Source organism: Centruroides vittatus, unplaced genomic scaffold, assembly GCF_030686945.1.
Source record: "Centruroides vittatus isolate TY-2023 unplaced genomic scaffold, ASM3068694v2 contig_751, whole genome shotgun sequence".
NCBI classification, from domain to species: Eukaryota; Metazoa; Arthropoda; class Arachnida; order Scorpiones; family Buthidae; genus Centruroides; species Centruroides vittatus.
Window position 1 is genome coordinate 201,682 of NW_027122488.1, and position 23,544 is coordinate 225,225.

Here is a 23,544-nt window from a genome sequence, read left to right on the forward strand (position 1 = left end):
AAATAAATTAAAAAATAATAAGACAGTATACGTGTAGAAATAAAATTATTTTTGTTAAAAATATAAAACCATGGGCTAGTAAAGTAAAACTGAAATATATTAAAAAATAAGTAAATAAATGAATATAATAAAATGTTGTAAAATAATAATAATAATAATAGTAACAATTAATTATTTCAAAAAGTATAAAAAATAAAATAAAATAAATATATTTTCTGTTAAAATGTATAAGTTTGACTAAAAAAGGCAGTAAAACACAAAAACCTTAAAACTAATTAAAACTGGTTAAAAATAAGGTATAAAAACATTCACTATGTTTATCAGAAGGTCTGATATTTTGTACAATACAGTGAATTAAAATGGAGAGGGGGAAGAACATCTTAAAATGGACTCTTCACAATATTATAGTTTAACTGAAGATCCTGGTTCACCTGTCTGTCTGGCCTTTGTTAATCTTGAGAAAGGAGTTAGATAGCTGAAAGTCGATACCAAACATGGAAAGCTTAAGGGCAAGAGGCCAGGCCTGCCTGCTTTCTATATGTTTCTTCAGGTTTGTACTGGAAGTAACATGACTTTCGGTACAAACCTGAAGTCATGTTACTTCAATTCAAAATTTTTCCCTAATCAGAGTTAGTTAGATAACCAGCACAACTCTATTGCAAACAGGAATAGTATGATGTACAGGGGCAAGACACCACTAAAAGAATTGAGAACATTGTGATGAAAAGTTGCAGCCTCACATTTTGACGATGTCACAATAAATAATTGCTTGTTAGAATTAGTTTGATTTATTTGGTTACAGCAAAACAGAACACATAAGTGATCTACTGAGGGGATGCATTTCAGGAAGACTTATGGGAAGCCAGATCCTATTTAGGTGTTACTAACATAAAGAAAACCCAGAAAACTCTGCATGGCTATCCCCTTGGCCAAGCCCAAACCCACAACCAACTAACTACCAATTGCAAAAAACTCTGAGGATCAAATTTGACATGATTCCATTACTTTTCCTTGTTATGTATACATAACAGCCAGGAAAATAAAAATGATACATAATGCAAGTCTCATATTATAAATTCTTATTGAATTGATAGTTATCATAATAATAAAGGTTTTGTATAATATTGTTTTTGATTTTGAATTAAATTTCAAAGTAAGAATGTAAGATTTGATATTGTTATTTAAAATTAATAAGTCAATGAAGATGATAAAGAAAAAATTATTAATTATTATTATTCTTGTAATTATAAAACATAAATTAATATGAATATGTTAGTACTAATGCTTAATTTTTATATTTTTTAACATATGAGGTGCATTCCAGAATTGTGTGCCATTTCCCCCTAGTGAATGCATAGCAAACTCTGTAAGCACATCATCTTGGGACAAATTTTAACAAGCCTTTGCCAGTCAACTTGTGTTGTTCCATTAGTGTGCCAGCAGCAGGTGCTGAGTAATCCGTGTTTTTGCAAACTTTTTTCTAAGTGTGCCCGAAAGCATTGTGTTTTCAGTTCAGTTCAGCATGTTGTCATCAAATTTTTGTTCACTTGTGAAAAAGTGGCTGATGTTCACAAGCAGTTAATGGACATCTACTCTTGTTGACTGCACAGTTCACAAGTGAGTTTGAAAATTTGCAGGTGGAAGAAACTCTGCCAAATCCATCCAATAAACAAAGCAATAATAAATACAAATACATTGCACTAACCTTGTATAGCTTTGCAGTTAATTTTTGAAACATAACACTAACGTTTTCAATCCACCCTATGACCTTCTTCAGATGTTCTATAAAAATTTTTCTGGTGCAATCCAAGTTCAATTTAGCTTCCGATTTTAAATGTTCCAGTTTCAAATGTTTCTATCTTCAAATTTATTTTTTAAAATTTTAAATTTCCAAAAGATGTGTGCCTGCACCGACTATTTTAGCATTGGGTCATACATAGCCTGCCATGCTCTCAAGATTTATTTTTCATTTTTAAAATTGATTGACAGGCCTTTGCAGTCCACTTTAAAAATTTGTAACACCTCCAGATTCCCTAGTTGGTTTATATGCCAAGTTTGCCAGATCATTGTCACTAGTAGTTCAGGTGTAATGCCGTTTTCACTGGTATATATATAACTAAGGCAGTAGTGCTTTTCCACTTTTCAATATCTGTTTTGTGTTTATGGAGGCATTGTTTGCTTGAACTTTTTGTAGATCTGATATATATGAGGTCTCTATCGAATCTGTTAGCTCTTAACGGAATTTTATACACTCCTGGAGTTCTTTTGATTTCTGCCCAATCCTCATTCCTTAGCTTGCAGAATGTCTGTAGTTGTCGTTTTTTGCATTAGTATAAGCCCCAATTTCAATTTTAAAGAAGAAAAACAACTCTTGAGAGCATGGCAGGCTCTGTATGAACCACTGCTGTAACTGTCAGTGCAGGTGCAGATCTTTTGGAAATTTAAAATTTTAAAAAATAAATTTGAAGATAGAAACATTTGAAACTGGAACATTTAAAGTTGGAAACTAAATTGAACTTGGATTGCACCAGAAAAATTTTTATAGAACACCTGAAGAAAGTCCTAGGATAGATCAGAAACATTAGTTTTATGTTTCAAAAATTAACTGTAAAGCTATATAAGGTTAGTGTGACGTATTTGTACTCTGCCAAAGATGAGCCATGCTCTAATCACCCTGCTGTTGCAACTTCTCCTGAAAACTGTGACACAATTACTGGTCAGTATGCAAAAGACATGCTGAACAAGCATTATCTACCTGTGATTCCTGAATGGCATTCAAAATTACCCAGCACAAATTTTGTCTTGCATTGGAACAATGCTCTGCTGTTCAGAGCTCAAATCATCCGAGATTTTCTAATAGAAAAGATCGTCGAATACTTGCCACATCCTCCATACTCACCAAATCTGGCTTCAAGAGACTTCTGGCTATTTGTAAACCTGAAAGATTCACTCCAAGGTATGCATTATTTGTCAAGATCTGTTCTTGGTAGTGGAGTTTTTCAGTGCTTCCAAGCCCAGAAAACAAGTTCTCATAGTGCTTTGATAAGTGGTTAAAGAGATGCCAAGGGTGTCTTGACAAAAATCGGATTATGTTAAAAAATGACATCAAAAGTTTTCTTCATAACTTATTCGTTTAGAAGTTATGGCTAAACAGTACGTAATTTTGGCATGCACCTTGTAATTGAACATAGTCTGTTTGCTGAAACTTTGTTTGTTCTTGTTCCATTGCTCAAGTGGCTAAAATTATATTTTTGCACAATATATTGCCATTTAACTAGAAATAAAACATTAAACTCTTTTATAATAAACTATTTTAAAAATTTAATAAATATTATTTTTGTATTCTAGGAATATATGGACACTCTAGTGTGTATCATTCACAAACTAAATCAATATTTGTTTTTGGGGGAATAATATATAATGTTAAAGGTGCTACAATCTCCAGTGATTTGTATACACTTCATTATCCAACTGGCAGATGGTCAAAATTACCACCTAACCAACCTGATTCCAATGTAATATTTGAATTCATTTTATTAAGTTTTTAAACTTAATTTTAACATGTAAACTTTTAACATTTTTATTTCACTGTAGCCTCCTCCACGTAGTCTCCATGCAGCTGTTTTAACAGACGATTACATGCTTATCCTTGGTGGTCGAAATGAAAAGTTTGAATTAGTGGGCGAAACTTATGTTTACATATTCAAATGTAATTTATGGATCTGCTTAGAAAAAGAAAGTATGTCTGTTTTCATATGATAGATTTAAATTTCATATTAGATACTTTGAAATTAAAATTTAAATTATTAAAATTTATAAATCGATCAGATGTTTCTGTTGTGGGAGAACCATTGCCACCAGTATCTGGACTTTCAGCTACGTCGTTTTCAAGAAGCTTTTATATTTTTGGAGGTTTCAATGGAGAAACAACTGACCGTTTGACAAAATTAACTCTACCAGATGACATTTGTCATTTGTTTTCAAATAAACAGTCAGAGTGCATTCGTTACACAGGCTGTTCATATTGTTCCGTGATGGAAAATAACGTGAGCCATACATTTTGCTATTCTGAATATGGAAGCATTCCTTACAAGTACAAAGCATTTGTCATTCAAAATTTAACTTGCAATTCATAAAAATTAAAATTGTTTATTATTTTACAGTTGTGATAATCCAAAAGGACGACTAAACATTATTACAGATACAGACTGTAATTTAGAATGGATGGAAAGACGAGATTGCTATCAATACAAAACGTGTATGGATTGTGTTGCAGTTTGGCCATTCTTTCCAAATGCTAAACAGGTATTTAGAAATAAAAACTCTTAAAACATTATTGGCATAGTTTTCTCACATTGCATAGCATAAAAATTAAAATGCTTTAAATTGGAAAAGCCAGATTTACAGAGAAAACTTTTAATATATTTGAAAATTAATTAATAATATAATGAAACTATTTGTTTAAATATATTATTGTAATGTCAAAGGTAATATTATATTGTATCTTAATTTACATAAGATACAATAATATAAAATTATTAAAAATTATTAAATTAAATATATGTTTTCCTAGTTGTGCAAGTGGTGTTCAAATTGCCAAAGAGGAATATGCATTCCAGCTTCAGCTTCCTGTGAAGTAGAAAATGATTGCAAAATTTCACAGCGTGCCATAAATCAGTCATCGTTTTGTCCAATAAGAGAATGCTTAGCATCAGACTGTGAAAAATGTGGAAGTCTGCCAAACTGTACGTGGACACGCCAAGTTGAAAGATCAGGTAAAAATACTTTTTTTTGGTTTTAAGTTAATTATTGGTTGACATTAGTAATAATTTTAGGTGGTGAATGGAAGCATACTTTAAAAGATAAACCAATATTTAATTGGACTTGTGTGGGAAAAACAATCCAAGGTGCATCTTCATTTCCTGTAGAATCAATGCCTCCATTAACTTGTCCTCCTCGATGCAGTCAACATAGAAATTGCAGTACTTGTTTACAGAGTGCTGGTGGAGAAGGAGGTTGGCACGAGTGCAGATGGAGCGAAGGATTACAACAAGTAATAATGAAAAATTTAATGATTTTAAAATATCATAACATCAAATTAGTTTAACTGTAAAATAAAATATTATAGTGCATTTCTCCAAGTTTTGAATTACTCCAATGTGAAGGAGGGGCTTGTGGAGCTGTATTACAGGGTTCCAGTTCCTATTGTCCCATACCCTGCTGGCACCATAGTCAAGCGGCTCACTGTCTATCATATCCTAACTGTGGATGGTGTGCTTTCTCAGGCAAGAAAGTCAATGGTCGAGGCATCTGTATGGAAGGTTGGATAAAGCATCCAACGGATGGAAAATGCTATGAAAATCATGCATATTTAATTGATCGTCCACTTCCTGGTAAGTATTCTGTATTTATACTTGTTTTCTGTATTTTACACAAGTTCATTTTTTTGTGGATATAAGTATGAATATAACTATGTTAATGTTGATAATGTAGAAAATGTCACCAAATGGTTAAATCAATCTGATGGTCCAGTTTATTGGGCATATCTTAAACAACCACCAGAAAATGAATGTCTTAATGGTCATCATAACTGCGATGACAAACAGCATCAAGAATGTGTTGATACAGAAGAAAAATTTGAATGTAAATGCAAACAAGGATATGTAAATGATGGGTGAGAACTTTTAAATGTGTAAAATATATGTTATTATTTATGTGACTCTAAATAAATTATTTTATAGCAAACAATGTAAACCGGTATGTAATCAGGGATGTATGTTTGGAACTTGTGTAGAACCAAATAAATGTAAATGTCATTTTGGTTATGTTGGACATAATTGTTCAATACAATGTGATTGTAATGGGCATAGTAATTGTGCTGGTCCTGATCGTCTTAATGATTGTTTAAAATGCCATAATAATACACAGGTATATATAAGTTTTGTTTATTACATACTTAAATAAATTTCTTTTAAGTTTACTAATCCAATCCATTTTAGGGATCACAATGCCAAAAATGCAAACCATTTTTTGTTGGAAATCCCACAAATGGTGGAAAGTGCATTCCTTGTAAAGTATATTGTAATGGACACAGTGATTTATGCTTTAGCTCAGATTTCTTAAATTCCTCTCTGCTGAGTTCACTCAGCAATCATTGGGATCAATATCTTGTAAGTTATGATATAAAAGAAAGATTATTATTATTATTATTATTATATATTTTGGAGTTTGTGATTTTATAATATCAATTTTTATTATACAGTATTTGTTATTTTACACTATTTTTAGATGTCAGAATACTTAGAATTAGTGAAAGAGGGACCCAAGGACGATGCAATTTGTATAAATTGCCAAAATAATACTGAAAATAATAGATGTGATCAATGTATTTCCGGATTTTTTAAAATTGGAGATAATATAAAAGAGGGTTGTAGACCGTAAGTTATGCCTGTTTGAAATGATTTATTTCTTAATTGTTGTTTGAAGTTGAATAGTATTTTTTTAGAAATGTTAAAAATTTAATTATTTTTCCTCTATTACATTTATAGTTGTGAATGTCATGGCCATGGAGATATGTGCAATTCCATAAATGGTGAAAATTGTAATTGCCAAAATAATACAGAAAATGATAGACAATGCAGTCAAAAGAATAGCAAAAATATGGTGACACCATGTTGGCAATTACAGGTATGTATATATAAGAATCCATGATATTTTCTTAGAGAATGAAAAGTTTGGGTTTTATTATGTTAATGTAAAATATGAAGCACAAAATGATGTGACCTACAAGACCTATGAAACTAACAGTTCATTCCATACCTTTTATGCTTGTTAATAGAGGGATAATCTTTTATCCAAGGAAGAAATTACTATTGCTGCCAATTATCTTGATCTCAGGTTTTCTTTTGAATTCTGAAACTATCAGAAATTTTTCTTATTTATAGAGATTTATAAAACTAAATAGTTCTATAAATCTCTTCCAAATATGAATTAATCCTTAAAATTTGCATCATAATTCCAGAAAATAATTTTCAAGATCTTAAGTCATTTCAAATCCTTTACTTATTCTGTTTATACCAAGTATTGAAGTTGGGTTTTCAGTCATGTCTATGAATTTATCTTTGGAATGAACAGAAAATCTAACAAATTCTCCAGTTTCACAAGGACTCAAATCACAAAATTCATCTTCTAGTTAATATGCAATTTTTTCAAATTATGGATATTGTGCCTCTGTTGATGGAATATCATTACCACTCAAAACTACTACTGTTCATATAGCTTTTACAAGATGCTAACAGACATTTAAATGAGTTGCCAATTGTATTATTTTCACAAAATCTAAAATTGTAAATTTTTTTTAAAACTTTGATGATACTAACAAGGAAGACTACCATAGATGGTCCACTCTAATTTTGCTGAGTTGGATCTATTATAGTACTACTCTCCCATTAATATGTGATAAAAGCCACTTGATGCAACTCTCAAGCATTCTTGAGAAAAATTAGTTTAAAGTTTTCTGTTTTCTGTATGTGCCATGTATTGACAAATTGTTAGCAATGGGTTAACCATTAATAGCAAGGTTGAGGCCAAAGTTTTCAACGCAAAAACATGTACGTCGGACATTCACCGCTGCCTTCCTGTAAACCTAGAAGTTTGACAATGGCATTTGGAACATCAGTGGAATCCTGCTCAATGTTCCAAATGCCATTGTCAAACTTCTAGGCTTACAGGAAAGCGGCGCTGAACATCCAATGTACACATTTTCGCATTGAAAACTTTGACCTCAATCTTTCTAATAATAATAAGATTCAAACCTGTAACTTGCAGCATAGTTTTTTTCTAATCTACAAGGAATCAGATTATTGTGCAGTGTATTTTTTTATTGTTAATAAAGAAGAATTAGTATTTTGTAATTATATTTATTTGCTAGACAGTAAAAAATTCAAATTATTTTTCATTTTTTGTCATGAACTTTATTCTACACATTTTATTGCATTCTATGTACTTGACTTCCATTGCTAAAAGTTTCTCTGTCTTGACTTAGCATGCTCATGTTGCTACGTAACAGAGATTATTTACTAAAAAGTATAAAATATGTTGTGCAATAATCCTTTTTATTGCAGATCAGAAAAAAAATTGATAAAAGTAATATTTGAACTTGTAACTTGCAGTGTGATAGTGAAGTATTTTCTTACTTGGCTTTGCTGCTGTTGACACTGTCAATACAACACAATACATAAAGAATATGAAAAACTCTGAACTAATTTTTCTTGCAAATGCTTGAGTGTTGCATTGTGTGCCTTTGCCATAGTTTACTGGCATAGTGTTATGATATATATTAAGCTTGGCAAAATTAGAGGGGATCATCCCAATAGTCTTCTTATAAGCATACAAGAGGACTACTAGGCTGCTACTTGCTGCAAACAATTTGTGCAAAATTTTTATAATATACATTTTATGTAGTAGGCCTTAAAAGTAACAATAATCCCCTGATCAGTGAAGTAATATTCCTACTATCTATAATAAACATCCCGAAGCCCAATACATTAATTATGTCAATTATTTGGTTGAGTATCAATCTAAATATATAAAATTACTTGTCCTGACTGAGTGATTGACTGATTCATCATCGCCCAGAGCAAACCATTGAACCTAAAGAGTAAAATTTGGTACACAATTTTGGTATGTCATTAAAATGCACACTAAGAAGGGATTTTTAGAAATTCCCCTGCAGAGGGAGAGGGAGAGCTTTAAGGCTTAACATGAAGAATTGCTTCTACTGTACTATTTTAGATGCAATTTTTTTTTTTTTTTTTTTTTTTTTGTTTTAAACTACATTTAGTCTTAGTCTTCATTGAGTACTTAGGTGTATTAAATTGATAACATTTCAGACATTGTTATAAATATTTTAATATATTTTTCGATTTTTTAACCAAATATTTAAATTAGTGATGCCACAAATATTTCGGCTACTATTTGGTATTTGGCCTATTCGGCTACTTATTTTAATATTCAGTATTCGGCTGAATAGTACGCAACATTCGGCTGAATACCGAATACTAAATCATGGAAAAAAAACGCACATATTACTCAAAAATGTATTTATTTTAATTACAAATTATTGCATTCAATACTTAAAATCTATCAGTGGTAAGTTGTGATGAATGACAACAATTTTTTCAGCATTTGTTGATAGCAAACGATTGTGCTTTTCCTCATAAACTATACCTGCTTCTGAAAATAGTCTCTCACTATATACACTACTGCCAGGAAACGATAGATAAATCTTAGCGAATTCTGTCAAGCTTGGATACTGTTTTGCATTTGCTGACCACTACTTGTAAAGGTCTGCTGTCCGATCTAGCTGAACAGTTTTCATATAAAATTCAATTTCATTTGCAATAGCACTTTTCTTCTCCACATTCTCATCATTTTGAATATTTTCTGTAGTGACTTCCTCAAAACAGTTCCAGAAACTGTCATGTATTTCAGTGGTTTTATCATTTTCATTGATATTTCTTTTCTTACGAAGTGGAGAAGAATCATCATCGGTACTAGTAGACTCATCACAACTAATTTTCAGAGCTTCTAAAAGAACTTTTTGTTTTGCTCTTTGCATTTGAACTAATTCCAGGAAACTGGTTTTGAAATGCAGGTCAAGAAAAGTGGCAACCAGATGTTTGTCATTCTCATCAAAGTTGAACCGTGTTTCAAGCTCAAATTGTGTTACTAATAGTCATAAGGACTATTAGTAACACAATTTGATGTAACAATGAACATAATGCATGTTGTTGTGACACGATCTACTCGCAAATAAAACAAATGCACCCGTGGTGTCACTACCGCACCCACCGCAATGAGAGAGGTCGTAACCTGTCACCCGCGAAATGTACACATATTTTTCCAAACATTCGGCTATGCTCTCGGCCGCTTCGGCCGAGAGCATAGCCGAATATTCGGTATTTGGCAAAATCACTATTCATAGCATCGCTAGTTTAAACCATTTTAAATTCAAATTTGATATTGCATATTTGTTTGATTATAGAACGATTGTAAACATTCCAGAAAATTGTTCAAATTGAAAACAGTTCATTTCATTTTCAGCAATAGCGGTTATATAACAATTACTATTATCGTTGAAATACTGAATATAAATGGTGTTTGCTTGAAAAATCCATGCGGGCGAAGTTGCGGGTAACAGCTAGTCAGAATATAAATTTGCTATTATTAATAACTATAATTTTTAATAATTTATTAAATAATTTAGAACTGTCTGGAATAAAAGCACTAGCCTGGAGCAGGACTTGAACCTGCAACTTCTGCTTACCAATGAGATGTGCTTGCCAGTTATGCCACCCAGACCTCCAAGCAATTCTTTGGTTCCAGACATATTTAAACTTTAACTATAACCATGCACAGTTACTCATGGCACTGGATGGGGATGATGCCTATGCCCACGGCCTAAGTACACCTTCACTATGGCAGTCAGCCAGTTATTGCTTAACCCAGTGTGATATATATATATATATATATACACTGCTGGCCATTAAAATTGCTACACCATGCAACAAACATAAAATTTGCATTAAATGTTCAACATGCTGGAATATGCAAATGATTAGCATTTTAATGCATGCTCACAAAGCAGGTAGGAGTAAGGCCACCAACAGTCTGTATAAAAGGGAAGATTGTAAATCTGGTTTCTCATATGAAAATCGCATTTGCACATTGGTTGCTTGTGTAAAGGTTTTGTTATGCCTCATATAAGGAGGAATGCATACCAATATGTGTTAGAGTTTGATTGTGGTAGAAGTGTAGCCTATGAAGACTGCAGTTTATCGTTCCACACTATTGCTGCTTGTGTTGGTTGTAATCCCATGACTGTCTTGAGAATGTGGAATTGATGGGTCCAGGAGGGCCATACAGAATGCCATGTGAGATCTCAGAGACCCCTGGTCAGTAACACCCAAGAGGATAGACATTTTTTCCACATGGCCTTATGGGATCATACAGCTTAGTTATATACCCTGAGTCAGAAACTTGGATCATTTTCAGAACAACAAGTGTCTGCACAGACTATTACTGCAGCTTCCCTTGATGCTGCAGCAGAAACAGGCATACCTACACTGGTACATTCAGTGATGAAAATGGACACAGAATTGGCGTCACATTTTCAGACAAAGCCCTGTTCTATGTACAGCATCATGATGGCTACATCCATGTGTGGAGGCACCGAGGAGAACAATCATTGCTGGTTTGCATTCATCATAGTCTTGCGGTCTCAGTCAGTACCTGGAGTGATGGTATGGGATGCAATTGGGTACACATCCTGGTTACCTCTTGTTTGCATAGCTGGTAATTTGGACAATTGTCATTACATTTTTGATGTGGTAAGGCCCATTGCTGTGCCTTATCTTTGGGTCCTCCATCACACTCTCTTTCAACAGGACAATGCATAACTGCATGTTACCCATGCTGTCCTGACCATTCTGAATACAGAGGGTGTTTGACTGTTGCCCTGGCCAGCACAATCTGTATATTGTGCTGGCCAGGGCAACCAATTGAGGCATGTCACCAATTGAGAATGTATGGTCAGTGGTTGCTGAGAAACTGGCACACCACCATTTGCCAGCCAGTACAATAAATGAATTCTGGCCTAGAGTTGAAATTGCATGGACTGCTGCACCTATACCTGTACCCATCCAATGACACCCAGCTAGGTTACAGTTGTTATTGCTGCCAGAGGTGGGTGCTCTGGATATTGATTTCTGCATGCTCTGTACTTCAAAATTACCTGTCAATTTAATGATATCTTCCTCCCATTATAATGTATGTATAAAATAAATACAATTCTGCTATTTGCTTTCCTTCTTGGTATACCATTTTTAATGGCCAGCAGTGTATATAACACAATAGCTGGCTGAGTGCTGTAGCAGAGGTGTACTTATGCTATGGGTGTAGGAGTTGTCCTATATTGTGAATAACTGCTTCTAGTTATATCTAAAGTTTAAATACATCTGGAAGCAAAGAATTTCTTGGAGATCCAGCTGGCATAACTGAAAAGTGCATTGTACAGTAAGTGGAAGTTGCAAGTTCAAGTCCCACTCCAGGCTAGTTCTTTTCTTCTGGATGGTTCTAAATTATTTAATAAATTATGAAAAATTATAATTATTAATTTAGATAAGAGATGGCACCTAACACCTACGTCTAAAAACAAATTTATAGCCAAATTAATTATGACAATCATTTGATTGAGTATTCTTACTCAACCCCCAATATGAGTGGTAAGAATATTGGTTTTACATTTTCATGATGTAAATGTGTTGGATGTTCTGGAACATTTTTCTTTCAATAACTTCATGGATTCTTTTTCTTTGTGTAAGTTTCAGTTTCGGGCTTAAAACACTAGGGAAACAAATCCTTGGTTTTCTCATATTCCAGTTCTTTATTGCTGTTGAATTTAAAACCTGCTATTATTAATCCTGCTTTATCATACAATCACCTGATGATGCATTACAGCAAAAAAGTGTAATAATATTCAATCTTTGGCTATCTTAAAATCTGTCAGTTATTTCTTCAGAAAAAGATTCATTTCATCAGATGTATAAGAGTCTTCCCAAATGATTTTAGTAACTTTGCAAAATATTTTACATAACATCAACAGCTAATGAAAACATAGCTAAAGCATACCATTTTAAATTTTTTGAACTATCTCTTGCTTTCAGATGACTATTGGATAGCATTGACATTATTTCAGCTTATTTCATATTGCATAGCTGTGTAGTCATTCTCTATCCATATAACTAATGCTTTCTTCATCATCTCCTTTGTTGTATTTCATACATAATATGAGTATTTTGAACTTACTAAAGATCCTACATTTGTTTTTAAATGAAGCTATAGTCAGAACAACTAAACTAAAATAATTTGTTACTGCAGTATTGAATGTTTGCCATTCCTTAATTGATCTAAGGAAATTATCTTTGTTTTCAAATCTTTTTTTTTTTTATAAATCATATACAACACCTTACTGTGATTAATAATCATGATTTATTTTTGTGATTTAATCACTTTTTTACATTTTTTGTGAATTTTGTTTACATTAATTCAAATAATCTTAATACATCTTCTTACAACAAATTAATTTCCACAAAACTAAATACATACAACTGTGTAGTTAAATGTAATTGTGAACAGTTTTTGTATTACACATTTGACATTTTGGTATTTCAGTTCTAAAGGAAATAACTATTAGGCTTTCTATAGGTATATCTCTTCGTACTTTTCTCTTCTTTCAAAGAACATATCTACCACACTAACCAAGAATTACCTTTATGATGTGGGAAAACTGAGGAGCTTCTAATATTAAGAAAAGATTTTAATATTAAATTATTATGCCTTTGTGTCCTTTATCATAATTTAAATTTATCTTTGTGTACATTTATCAATTAACAGGACTTATTATACTGGAAAATTATGGATGCAGATATTTAGTCTTACAGATCAGAAATAATACTTTTTATTTAGTTCACTTGTTATTTCTGATCTGTAAGACTAAATATCTGCATACATAATTTTCCAGTATAATAAGTCCTGTTAATTGATAAATGTACTAGTATACAAAGATAAATTTAAATTTTAATATTAATTTAGTATCTAAATATTAGAATCTATCATTACATTACATGAACATCAATTGAATAATTGTAATATTATATTTCAGTGTAAATAACTAATTGATCATTGATAATTACCATATTTACTTGAATTTAAGATGTGCCTTAATTTCTACATACATCGCTCATCAATTTTTTTAAATGGACAAGACAAATTTATGTCAAATAAAGTAAGTTGCGTTATACTGTATATTACTGTCGTCATGATATCAAAATTGAGAACCTCTTCACTTGCTGTGTTAGGCTGTTCTGAATCAACACTTACTTGTTTTAGTCATGTTCCTGAGTATTATTTTTAGTTTACTAAAGCTATGATAATCAATGCTGGATTCAATGTTTATGTCTTCCCACATGCAATCATATTCAATCATTCTTGATGACATTTAAAGTATTGGAAATGCAACATTTCTTGAAAGAGGTCTGTGGAGATTGAGCTATGTTAACCTTTTAAATATTTTCTATTGCAAATATTGGTCTAATAAAATCATTAAAAAGATGCAATGGAATTAGTGATAGAGAAATAAGATGCATGGTACTAGAGACCCATTTTGTATGTATGTTTGTTTTGATTTGATGTAATACATTACGACGTATTACATTAAATCTAAGATGCAGCTCATTTTCTGAGATACCAAAACCTAAAAAAAGTGCATCTTACATTCAAGTAAATATGGTAGTACAATCAATCACAAATTGACTCAACACACTCCAATAACCTTAAAACAATTAAAAACATTATAGTTATTAATTTTTTTGCTGTTTTTAATGATCTTCCTCAAGTAGAATATGCAACAAAATGCCATACATCATTTAAAATGTTAACATTCTAGAACATAAATTTTAAATGCTGCAATAGGACTGTTAACCGATCATAAAAAGAACGGACAACTATGAAGTAATTTAAAAAATAATTACAATATAACAAAGTAAAATCAATACTAAACGTAAATACATATAACTACAATAAATACAAAAATAAAAAAACATTGCTTTAATACCTTAACATCCACACAACATTCATCATAGGGCTACAAGTCACTTTCTTGTCGGGTATTCATAAAGGTACTTCCAGGCCACCAAAAGAGAGTTGACATCCCTGAAGTTGATAGAACAACCTCCACTCAAAGCCTTGTAAATTTAGTAGGTCTCAGCATAACATATGTCGGTGGCTTCCCATTTTTTGTATAATTCTAGCCTGGTTCCACTTGACCTTTGTAGATCCCTGATAGGTGATAGCATAGACTGCCAGGTTGAATTTTCTGATGTCACCCTGGTGCTTCTTTAAATGCTGTTGTAGGGATCTTAGAGTGACCACAACATGGAAGAGGTCATGTTTACACCATTCCATTAATGCAGTGTTTCTCAAACTTTTTGGACCACGACCCCCTTCTGCACTTAAAAATTTCAAAGGACCCCCGAAGAATAAGTATGTGTCAAAAAACATCCCGGAGGGAGGGGTTAGGCTCGTACTTAAATATTTATATTATTTTTATTATTTATATGTGCAATTTATTTAAGTAAAAATTATTTTATATATTTTTATTTCTATTATTTCTAAACATGAATCCATAGTAAATTTATAAAATATTGAAAAAATTGATCTGGCATCAATTTTTCAGCGACCCCCCCCAAATATTTTTCACGACCCCCTTGGGGGTCGCGACCTCCACTTTGAGAATCACTGCATTAATGGATCAGAGGTTGACATCTGGACCTGCATTGTGTCCAGAGTATCCTTATCATTTCTCAGCATTCAGTAAATGGTGCTGTTTTTCTTGTACATAATATCACACCATAAGGCTTAGCCAATCCCCTTCAAGACGTTCCATGGGGAGAAGTGTAGTTAACGATTAAGTGTCCCATCTGTGAATCAATCCTGGAACAATCCATTTTTTGTTGGAAAGTATCAATGATTGCTTTAATGGTCTTATGCTTATAGCCAAACTGTATGTCAAGGGACACAATATGGTCCAATTCCTTTATTCTATCATGGCTATCTGTGCAGTGTGTGTAGGCCCTCCTGATCAAAGCTCTAAATGCTGCCAGTTTATAGTTGAGTGGATTGTTGGAAGAGCAGGGGATGAATAAAGAATTGTAGGATGGCTTCCTGGACATTACACTTGGGAATGTAGTAATGCCTGTGATGATACTACCATTCCTAAGTGTAATGTCCAGAAAATGAGCCTCTCTATCACTTTCCTGTTCCAATTCCAGCATGAGACCTTATTGATGACATTAATAGCAATCCCTACAAAGTTGTATGGTAGGACATTTTTTCCAGATAATGAGAATGTCATCCAAATAATGAGCATACAGATGTTGAAAGTGTACCATGATAAGATAGAAGACTCTAGGAATTTAAGAAACATTTCACACAGAACACCTGAAGTAGGGCTTCCCATCAGGACATCTCTGCTATGTACAATACATATGTGGTAAATGATGCTGTTTCTCCTATTATTAAATTATTTGTTACTAAATTTAGTTGTTAAAATTTTTGCTGTGTTTTAAGGTTATTGGAGTGTGTTTACTTTATTTATAACTAATTCACAGCTGCTGAGTAGGCTTTTCCAGCATTTCCCCTGCTGCCCACCTATCTTAGTGCCCACTGAAGTAATTAGTGGTGGTAGTTCCCAAAGCAGAGGGTATTGTCTGCTTTCAGAGCCAATGCTTTTCAACAAATTTTTGTTTTAAGTGATATTTTTTTTTGACCATGTTAAACTGAGGAACAATTTGAGGATTATTTTGACTCAGTTGGCAATCAAAACCCCATATCTGCTTTCCTAAAAGTTTACAAGAGCTTTGCAAAAGTTTGCTGCCTCAAAACCCTGTTTTGAGACATCAAACTTTTGAGTACAACGTTGGAAGTTTTTGACAATGTCAGAAAAAGTGCTTAAAAGATACATACCACTTATGAGGTTTTGACAGTATAAAGAAATTGACTATACAACATATTAACACAAAAATGTGGTTTTGACTAATTATTGGAGATATGTGGTTTTGATTGCCTATCAACATTATACAGGATACAAAATCAATTAAAATTTGAAAAAGTCATATTTCAGTGAATTTTTGGTGTGTGATTAATGTGAAAATGTGTAGAATCATGGGGTTTCATCCAGAAAAGTGCCAGAATTAGTTTTAATTATGTCCATCGGGTGGCACTTTGATCCTTAACAACATTAAGAACCACATCCACATCCTGTATACACCATGTATACAGGATAACATTTGCATCCAACATCCAAATTTGGATGTTGGATGCAAATGTTAGTTGGCAGACTTCATTGTCATGGATGGTCTAAAGATAAGTAACAACATTGAGGATAGCAAGAAACAGCATTTCTCAAGGTACAAATATTATTGATACCGCTCATCATCCAAAGTCATTGGCAATGTTATCTCTGTAAACCTGTGATTTCAGGTAGCTCCAAAACCAAAAATCACAGAGCATCAGGTCTGAAGATCTAGGTGGCTGTTGATCCTGAAAGTGACAGCTTACCAGTTGATTCTTTCCAAAAGATGATAGTAACAGTTGTTTCAAAGGAGAAGCAACATAGGGTGGTGCTCCATCCTGTATGAATGTCATGCCTCAATTCTTGCCTTTCCTCCAAATTAGTATGCTGACCTGTGATAGTGACACCTGTGTAATGTAATTCTTGGTAATGTACTGATGGACTTAAAATTATTTTCAATTGACAATTTTCTGGGAAAAACCCTCGTGATACTATGCATTTCCATGCTAATCTCACTACCATGTGCCAAAAATTCACTGAAATAGTGATTGTTTAAATGTTTACTGACTTTTAGATCACTCTTATATAGTTTTTCAATAATCTGACACAACTTTTGTTACATTTATAATTGATGTAAATACAGTATTTACTCGCATATAAGATGAGGTTTTTATTTAATTTTCACTGCTTTAAAAACCTAGGTCGTCCTATACACGCGAGCGAAGAAATCTTTGCGTTTTTGCAATAATTTTTGTGAACCTGTGTTCGCGTTTTTTATCAGATGCTCACCCTCTGGTGTTTAAAAGCAAAAGTAATTTTATCTGTGTCGTCTGAATCGTTCTTGTGTATTGTCAGGAGTAAAGATGAATAGCAATAGGAAGAGCAAAGCTTTTGAATTGAATTTTAAATTGAAATTCAAAAATCATACGGGAGCCTGATATAAGTTTTAATCCTTTTCCACGTAAAAACAGATGATTATTCGGAAATCAAAATTCGGAGAAACTCATAAGTGTAATCAACGGTAAATGGATTCGACTGTTAAGAATTGGCAAAAAAGAAAGTTTCCGTTTGTCCAGCTATTGGCAAGCGCCAAATCCGACAGAGGGCGCTCAAAATGGCTGCCGAAACAGGTAAGGAGCCGACAGGAAACGTTGTCTTGTAGAGGGTGAAACCGTTTTGGATGCTGGACACATCGTATTTTGTGGATTAAACTCTAACAACAACACTGAACATAGTTTTATTTATGATAATAGTTATGTTTTTATATTAAAACATGGTGTATACTGCTTAAAATATTTAAACACTTCTCACCTGTTACACGTTAACAGGTGAGAAGTGTTTTAATTCTACACACGATAGTCTTTTATTTTATTTTTAAATAATAATTCTTATGTAGTCATGACGTAGCGGTAGTATTCCTATTCAAGTTTGAAAATTATTCTTTTGAAAATCTGGAGCCGTCCACATAAAAAGAAAAAAATGTCTAAATTGTTTCTGTAAATGGACATGCCTGTCGAAAAATTGTTTTTGTACGCAGATCGGAAAGAAAATAGGTAAATTTTCTATCTTCATATACATATGTCGAGATAACTTTCCAGTCAAATTTTTAAAAATATTCTTAATTGAAAATGTAAGTTAATTTACGTTTTTTGTTTTCATTTTAGTATTATTCTCGGCTATCACATGTTTACGAAAACCAGACAGCCCCGCTTTGCACGTGCATTCTCCCCGTAATTGAGATGTATTAAAACGACAATATCTGAGATTGCAACACTAAAGCAACAACATGGACTTTCATATTGTTGTTAGAGTTTAATCCACAAAATACGATGTGTCCAGCATCCAAAACGGTTTCACCTTCTACAAGACAACGTTTCCTGTCGCCGATACAGTCTAGAATTTGACATAAATTCAATGTATTCAATAAATATATAAAAATATAAATATGACTATACAAAGATAAAACTTGCTTCTGTCTTTCAGAAGCAAGTTTTATCTTTGTATAGTCGTATTTATATTTTTATATATTTATTAAATGTAAATAACGCCGGCCATGTACTTTTTATTAATTATTTACTTTATAAATTCAATGATTTGTTCTTCATTTGGTCATCGCAGTAGTCGTCACCGATGGAAACTGAATCGGCTCAGGCATTGAACAAACACATGGTCGGTTCCTTACCTGTTTCGGCAGCCATCTTGAGCGCCCTCTGTCGGATTTGGCGCTTGCCAATAGAAATACATGTATGTACTTACTGGATTGATGCAAAAGTTTCTGGAATTTTCTATAGCTTTATAATACAGGTCGAGCAACTGATGGTTTTCTACCACCTTTAATCCAGACAAAATTATGAGAGGGAACTTGAGATTCTCACAGCCACAGATAACTGTGTGTAAGGTGCACTTACTTAAAATATAACAAGTGCAGTGTAAATAATGTTAATTCATTTTGTTAAAATTTAACCTTAGCTATAGCTCTAAGAGAGATGAGAGAGCATCAATGATAGTGTCAAACATAAACATCAGTCTATATCAATTTAAGGTAAAGTAGAACTGTAGGTAGAGGTCGAGGGTGAGGAGATATTGGGAGTGGTGTGCATCTCCACTAGGGTAGGACTTAATGACGATTTTACACGTTATTAGCTTTTGATAAAACAATAAGGGAGTATCCAAAATAATTTTGTTTCTATTTTTATAAGCACCGTAGACTGCATTAAAATATAACAGTTAAATGTTCCTATGTTAATACAAAGTCGTCATCCAGTATTTAGCTGCATCACAATGCAAACGTTTGACGTATATAGGCCTAATAGAAGCTTATGAATATTATATGCTTTAATTTAAACGGATGATAGATTTCTTATTAAAAAATCGTAACTAGGTAATGTTTAAATGCACAGTCGCACTACTTAGACTCATTTCTTGGACAACTTATCGTGGTATTCGTATTCTTCGCTTTCTAGAAGAAACTAATCTCTCCGCTTTTGCTTTGCTTCTGCCACAATCCAGAGTATTTTTATAGTGCATTTTATACTGAACTCTTAAAATCTAGATCACAAAATTAAGTCAGAGAAATTGCAAGAATGTGTTTCGAAAAGTACAAAGTACCCTTGGGAAAAAATACGATTTACATATTTCCGAAGAAATATTGTCACGTACACGATAAGTAAAAAGTAGAAGGTAGGCTTCGGTTAAAAGTAAGTTTCGAAGAAAAGGTCCATTTAGTACGATTTTCTAACGATTCTTATCGTTCGTCCCCAATCGCAATTATAACAATAGCCCAAGTTCGATTATACTAGGTCAATTACTTTAAACTAATTTTACGTAGTGTTTTAGGACCGACCGATTACGATAACATTATCCGCGATTATAATAGCCAGATTCCACCGCATATCTACAGAAAAGTATTTCGGTTTGCCCGGGCCTGGTACGTATTAATAGTATCCGATTTGGTTTTAGCCGGACCGTTCCGTACGTACTAGGGTCATCGTCTTATTATGACACCACTTTATTTCGAATACATTTTGACGGAAGAAATTATATTTTAGTGTTCCAAATGTAAAGAGTACTTCCTCGGAGTTCCCACTAACGGACATCAATGTTATCGTCTTATGTTTTTGGATAAAGAGTACTGTTTCGATCCAAATACTCAAGGTAAGTTCTCGGCTTAGTATTTTTTATATGCGTTTGAAAAACCAGGCGGAAATGGTATAAAATGGTTATTTTGCAGAGGAATGTAATAGGAAACCCAGTCCTCTTCTTCCGGGGAGAACGGTGTTCTTCGCGGTGCAACCCAGATACATGAACGTGGACATCCGCGTCATTGTGGACGTGACGGAAGGAGGTGCCGATTTCTATCTGTCTTCCAAAGAAGACACCTTCGTGGTGGACGTCAACAAGACGACGGGAATTCATTACATCACGTTCGACAGAGTGTCGGGAATCGAGGTAGGAACCGCTTTAGAGAAAAACGAATTGCATCAGACGAATTTGTTCATCAAGGACAGAAAAGTGGGGAAGCGAGAGGCTCCGTCGGATGACATCAACGGCGATCTGGCCAACGATTCTTCTCCCTCTCCGTCTCCCCCGCTGAAACTACGCGAGAGTAGGGCCAAAGGCCTGACCACTTACATAACTATTACCGACGCGCAGGAGTTTCTGCGCGTTCGCAATCTGCAGAACAGATTGGTCATAACCATTCCGCAGGGAGTTCACGACCTGAGGATGACGCGATTTCACATGGTGATCCACGGCGTGGGAAGTAAAACTTCCGACGTCACCTACGGCGGTCTGTTCTTCAGACAAGACCAGACCAGAATCGACCTCTTCGTCTTCTTCTCCGTCTTCTTCTCGTGTTTCTTCCTGTTCCTGGCCATCTGCGTGGTCATCTGGAAAGTCAAGCAGGCCTTCGACGTGCGCCGAGCCAGACGTCTGCACGCGGCCGAGATGAAGCACATGGCCAGTCGGCCTTTCGCCCGGATCGTGGCCGTCATCGAGGAGGAAATAGACGACTACGATTTCTACCCCTATTCCCCCAATAACTATCGGAAGAAACACAAACACAAGGGCCACCCGGGCCGAGACTCGCCCAAAGTGTACGGCGACGACAGATACGGCACCAGACCCGTGGCCGTGGAACCCGTCTCTGACGGAATCGCGGCACTGGCCACCGTCCTGGTCCAACTTCCGGGAGGACTGAGCGCGCCCGTCAGACTCAGTCTGGGCACCGCCCTCATCACCGTCAGGGGACTATCTTCGCACGGAAACATGGGCATCAGGGCACCCAGGCGCAGAAGAACCAGTCACATCACTCTCTGATAGTAGTAGTAACTCTGTGATAGTTGTACAGTTTCCGGAACTCTTTTGTACCCGTGTACGTACGTGTAAAATATTTGTACGCGTGCCCGGCGGCAACTTAATGGTTATTCATTTATTATATAAAAAATATGTATATAATTGTGGTTGTGAACGACCGGCGGTGGCGTCGGTGTGCTACCGGAGCACAGTGTTTGTTAGAAGTACTGGACTTTTTGCATTACGGAAAGAGAGAGAGAGAGAAAGAAGTGCGTGTTTTATGGGAAAAGTTAAAATTGAAATATATATTTTAAATTCTAGTTACGATACGAAACCGTTATGTTCCTATTTGTACATATTGTTCCTCGTATTTGCTCACCTCTCGTCGACGACTGCGGAATTCGTTGCCCGCCACTCCGATTTTCCACTTTTTTTAACACTGCGGTTATTTATTAGGGCAAAGAAAGCGCCGGCTCGGACCACTGCGCATGGTAACCGTGCCCGACAACTACCTCACGTGTCTAACGGAATACCCCTTCTAGTCGTAGGGAGGACGTCCCGTCCGCTGGCAAAGTGCAAATTCTATTTTGTTTTAACCTGCGTTACTCTCTGCCGAGCCCATTCGGGTGGGCATCCCTGCCGACTGCAGTTTCTTTATTTAGGACGGGCGACGAGGGGTGTACTGCGTACGTGGAACGCTTTATTTCACGGTTTAAAACCCAGCAATAAACCCGGAAGAGCGTGACGCTATTTTGCCGGCGGCGCAGTCGTCGATCTTTCTTGCATTTGGCAGCATTTGTATATATAAAAAAGGACTGTGATGATTTGTGCGCAAACGAGAACGCCGATGGATCGTACGGCCGTGCGGGAAACCTTTAAATTATCATCGTATCGAAATTTAAGCATATAAATAATTGTACTTCCAGTAATAATAATAATAATAATAATAAGCAGAATTAGTTTTAAAGTTAGGAATTAAAAATCGACATAAAAAGTACGAATCTAAGTGGAATGTTTACGACAAATAAGAAATTATAGTATAGGAAAGTAATAAAACGAATCGAAAATATGTAAAAAATACATGTTAAATTTTATTTTCTTATCATATATTATTTTTTTTAATTTATGCTTACGTATTTTAGTTTTACGGAATCTCTTCCTTCTAAATTCGTCGGTCGTCACTTTACCCATTTGTTTCGTCCTGAAGTATTTAATTGGTTAAGAAGTAACGATTGTTAAATCAATTCGGAACCCGTTTAAGACACGATGTAAAACATTTGATGCCTCTCGTGTAGCTAAACAAAAGAAATATATATATATGAAGCTGAGCTTTTTCCATGTAAATATCCGAATTGTATGAATGTTCGCTTTATCGTATAACAGGGAAATAAAGTTACGATTCCGAGGCTACCGACATCACCTTGTGTTTCACTCCGGTCAATAACACGTTCTTTAACATCTCGGACCCTTTTTAACTACTTTTGGCGGCCGAAAACCTGGGTATAAACCCAGTCTTTTCGGATCTGATCCCCGGTGTCGATAATTTACTATTTAAATTTCGGATGCGACTTTCTTTTGAAAAGTTATTAAAAATTAATCACCCGACCGTCGACCGGCTGCGGACTTACCAACCAGCCGAGACTCCGTAAAGATTTCGTCCCCACCTTCTTCCACCTTACCGGTCGTCCGTAAATCGCGTGGCGCCACTCGGTCAAATTTAACCCCCCCCCTCTTCGTCACGCGTCGCCCCCTTTAATATGATGTCAAATTCCTTTTTTTTTTAGGACTTTGGCGTTTTTATTTCCGTGCCTATACCCGTAGTTGGTGGCATCCGGGAG

The 23,544-nt window shown here is 34.5% G+C and overlaps 2 protein-coding genes across 8 annotated transcripts in view; one reads left to right on the forward strand and one right to left on the reverse strand.

Moving 5' to 3' along the window:
- Positions 1 to 9,623, reverse strand: part of Rab14 (RAS oncogene family member Rab14) — a 191,256-nt gene extending 181,633 nt beyond the window's left edge. Inside the window, exon 1 of the mRNA XM_067277644.1 lies at positions 9,619 to 9,623. The gene's annotated coding sequence lies outside the window, so the exon portion shown is untranslated. The remainder of the gene's footprint in view (positions 1 to 9,618) is intronic.
- Positions 1 to 23,120, forward strand: part of Megf8 (multiple EGF like domains 8) — a 106,104-nt gene extending 82,984 nt beyond the window's left edge. For all 7 annotated transcript variants that reach the window (XM_067277621.1, XM_067277617.1, XM_067277619.1 and 4 more), the window contains 14 exons: positions 3,349 to 3,515; positions 3,595 to 3,739; positions 3,829 to 4,093; positions 4,164 to 4,305; positions 4,574 to 4,775; positions 4,836 to 5,053; positions 5,129 to 5,393; positions 5,494 to 5,674; positions 5,742 to 5,928; positions 6,000 to 6,170; positions 6,289 to 6,437; positions 6,549 to 6,687; positions 20,461 to 20,566; positions 20,643 to 23,120. In XM_067277621.1, coding sequence (XP_067133722.1) covers positions 3,349 to 3,515; positions 3,595 to 3,739; positions 3,829 to 4,093; positions 4,164 to 4,305; positions 4,574 to 4,775; positions 4,836 to 5,053; positions 5,129 to 5,393; positions 5,494 to 5,674; positions 5,742 to 5,928; positions 6,000 to 6,170; positions 6,289 to 6,437; positions 6,549 to 6,687; positions 20,461 to 20,566; positions 20,643 to 21,730 — 3,425 coding nt within the window. In that variant the 3' untranslated portion in view covers positions 21,731 to 23,120. The remainder of the gene's footprint in view (positions 1 to 3,348; positions 3,516 to 3,594; positions 3,740 to 3,828; positions 4,094 to 4,163; positions 4,306 to 4,573; positions 4,776 to 4,835; positions 5,054 to 5,128; positions 5,394 to 5,493; positions 5,675 to 5,741; positions 5,929 to 5,999; positions 6,171 to 6,288; positions 6,438 to 6,548; positions 6,688 to 20,460; positions 20,567 to 20,642) is intronic.
- Positions 23,121 to 23,544: the final 424 nt, after the last annotated feature.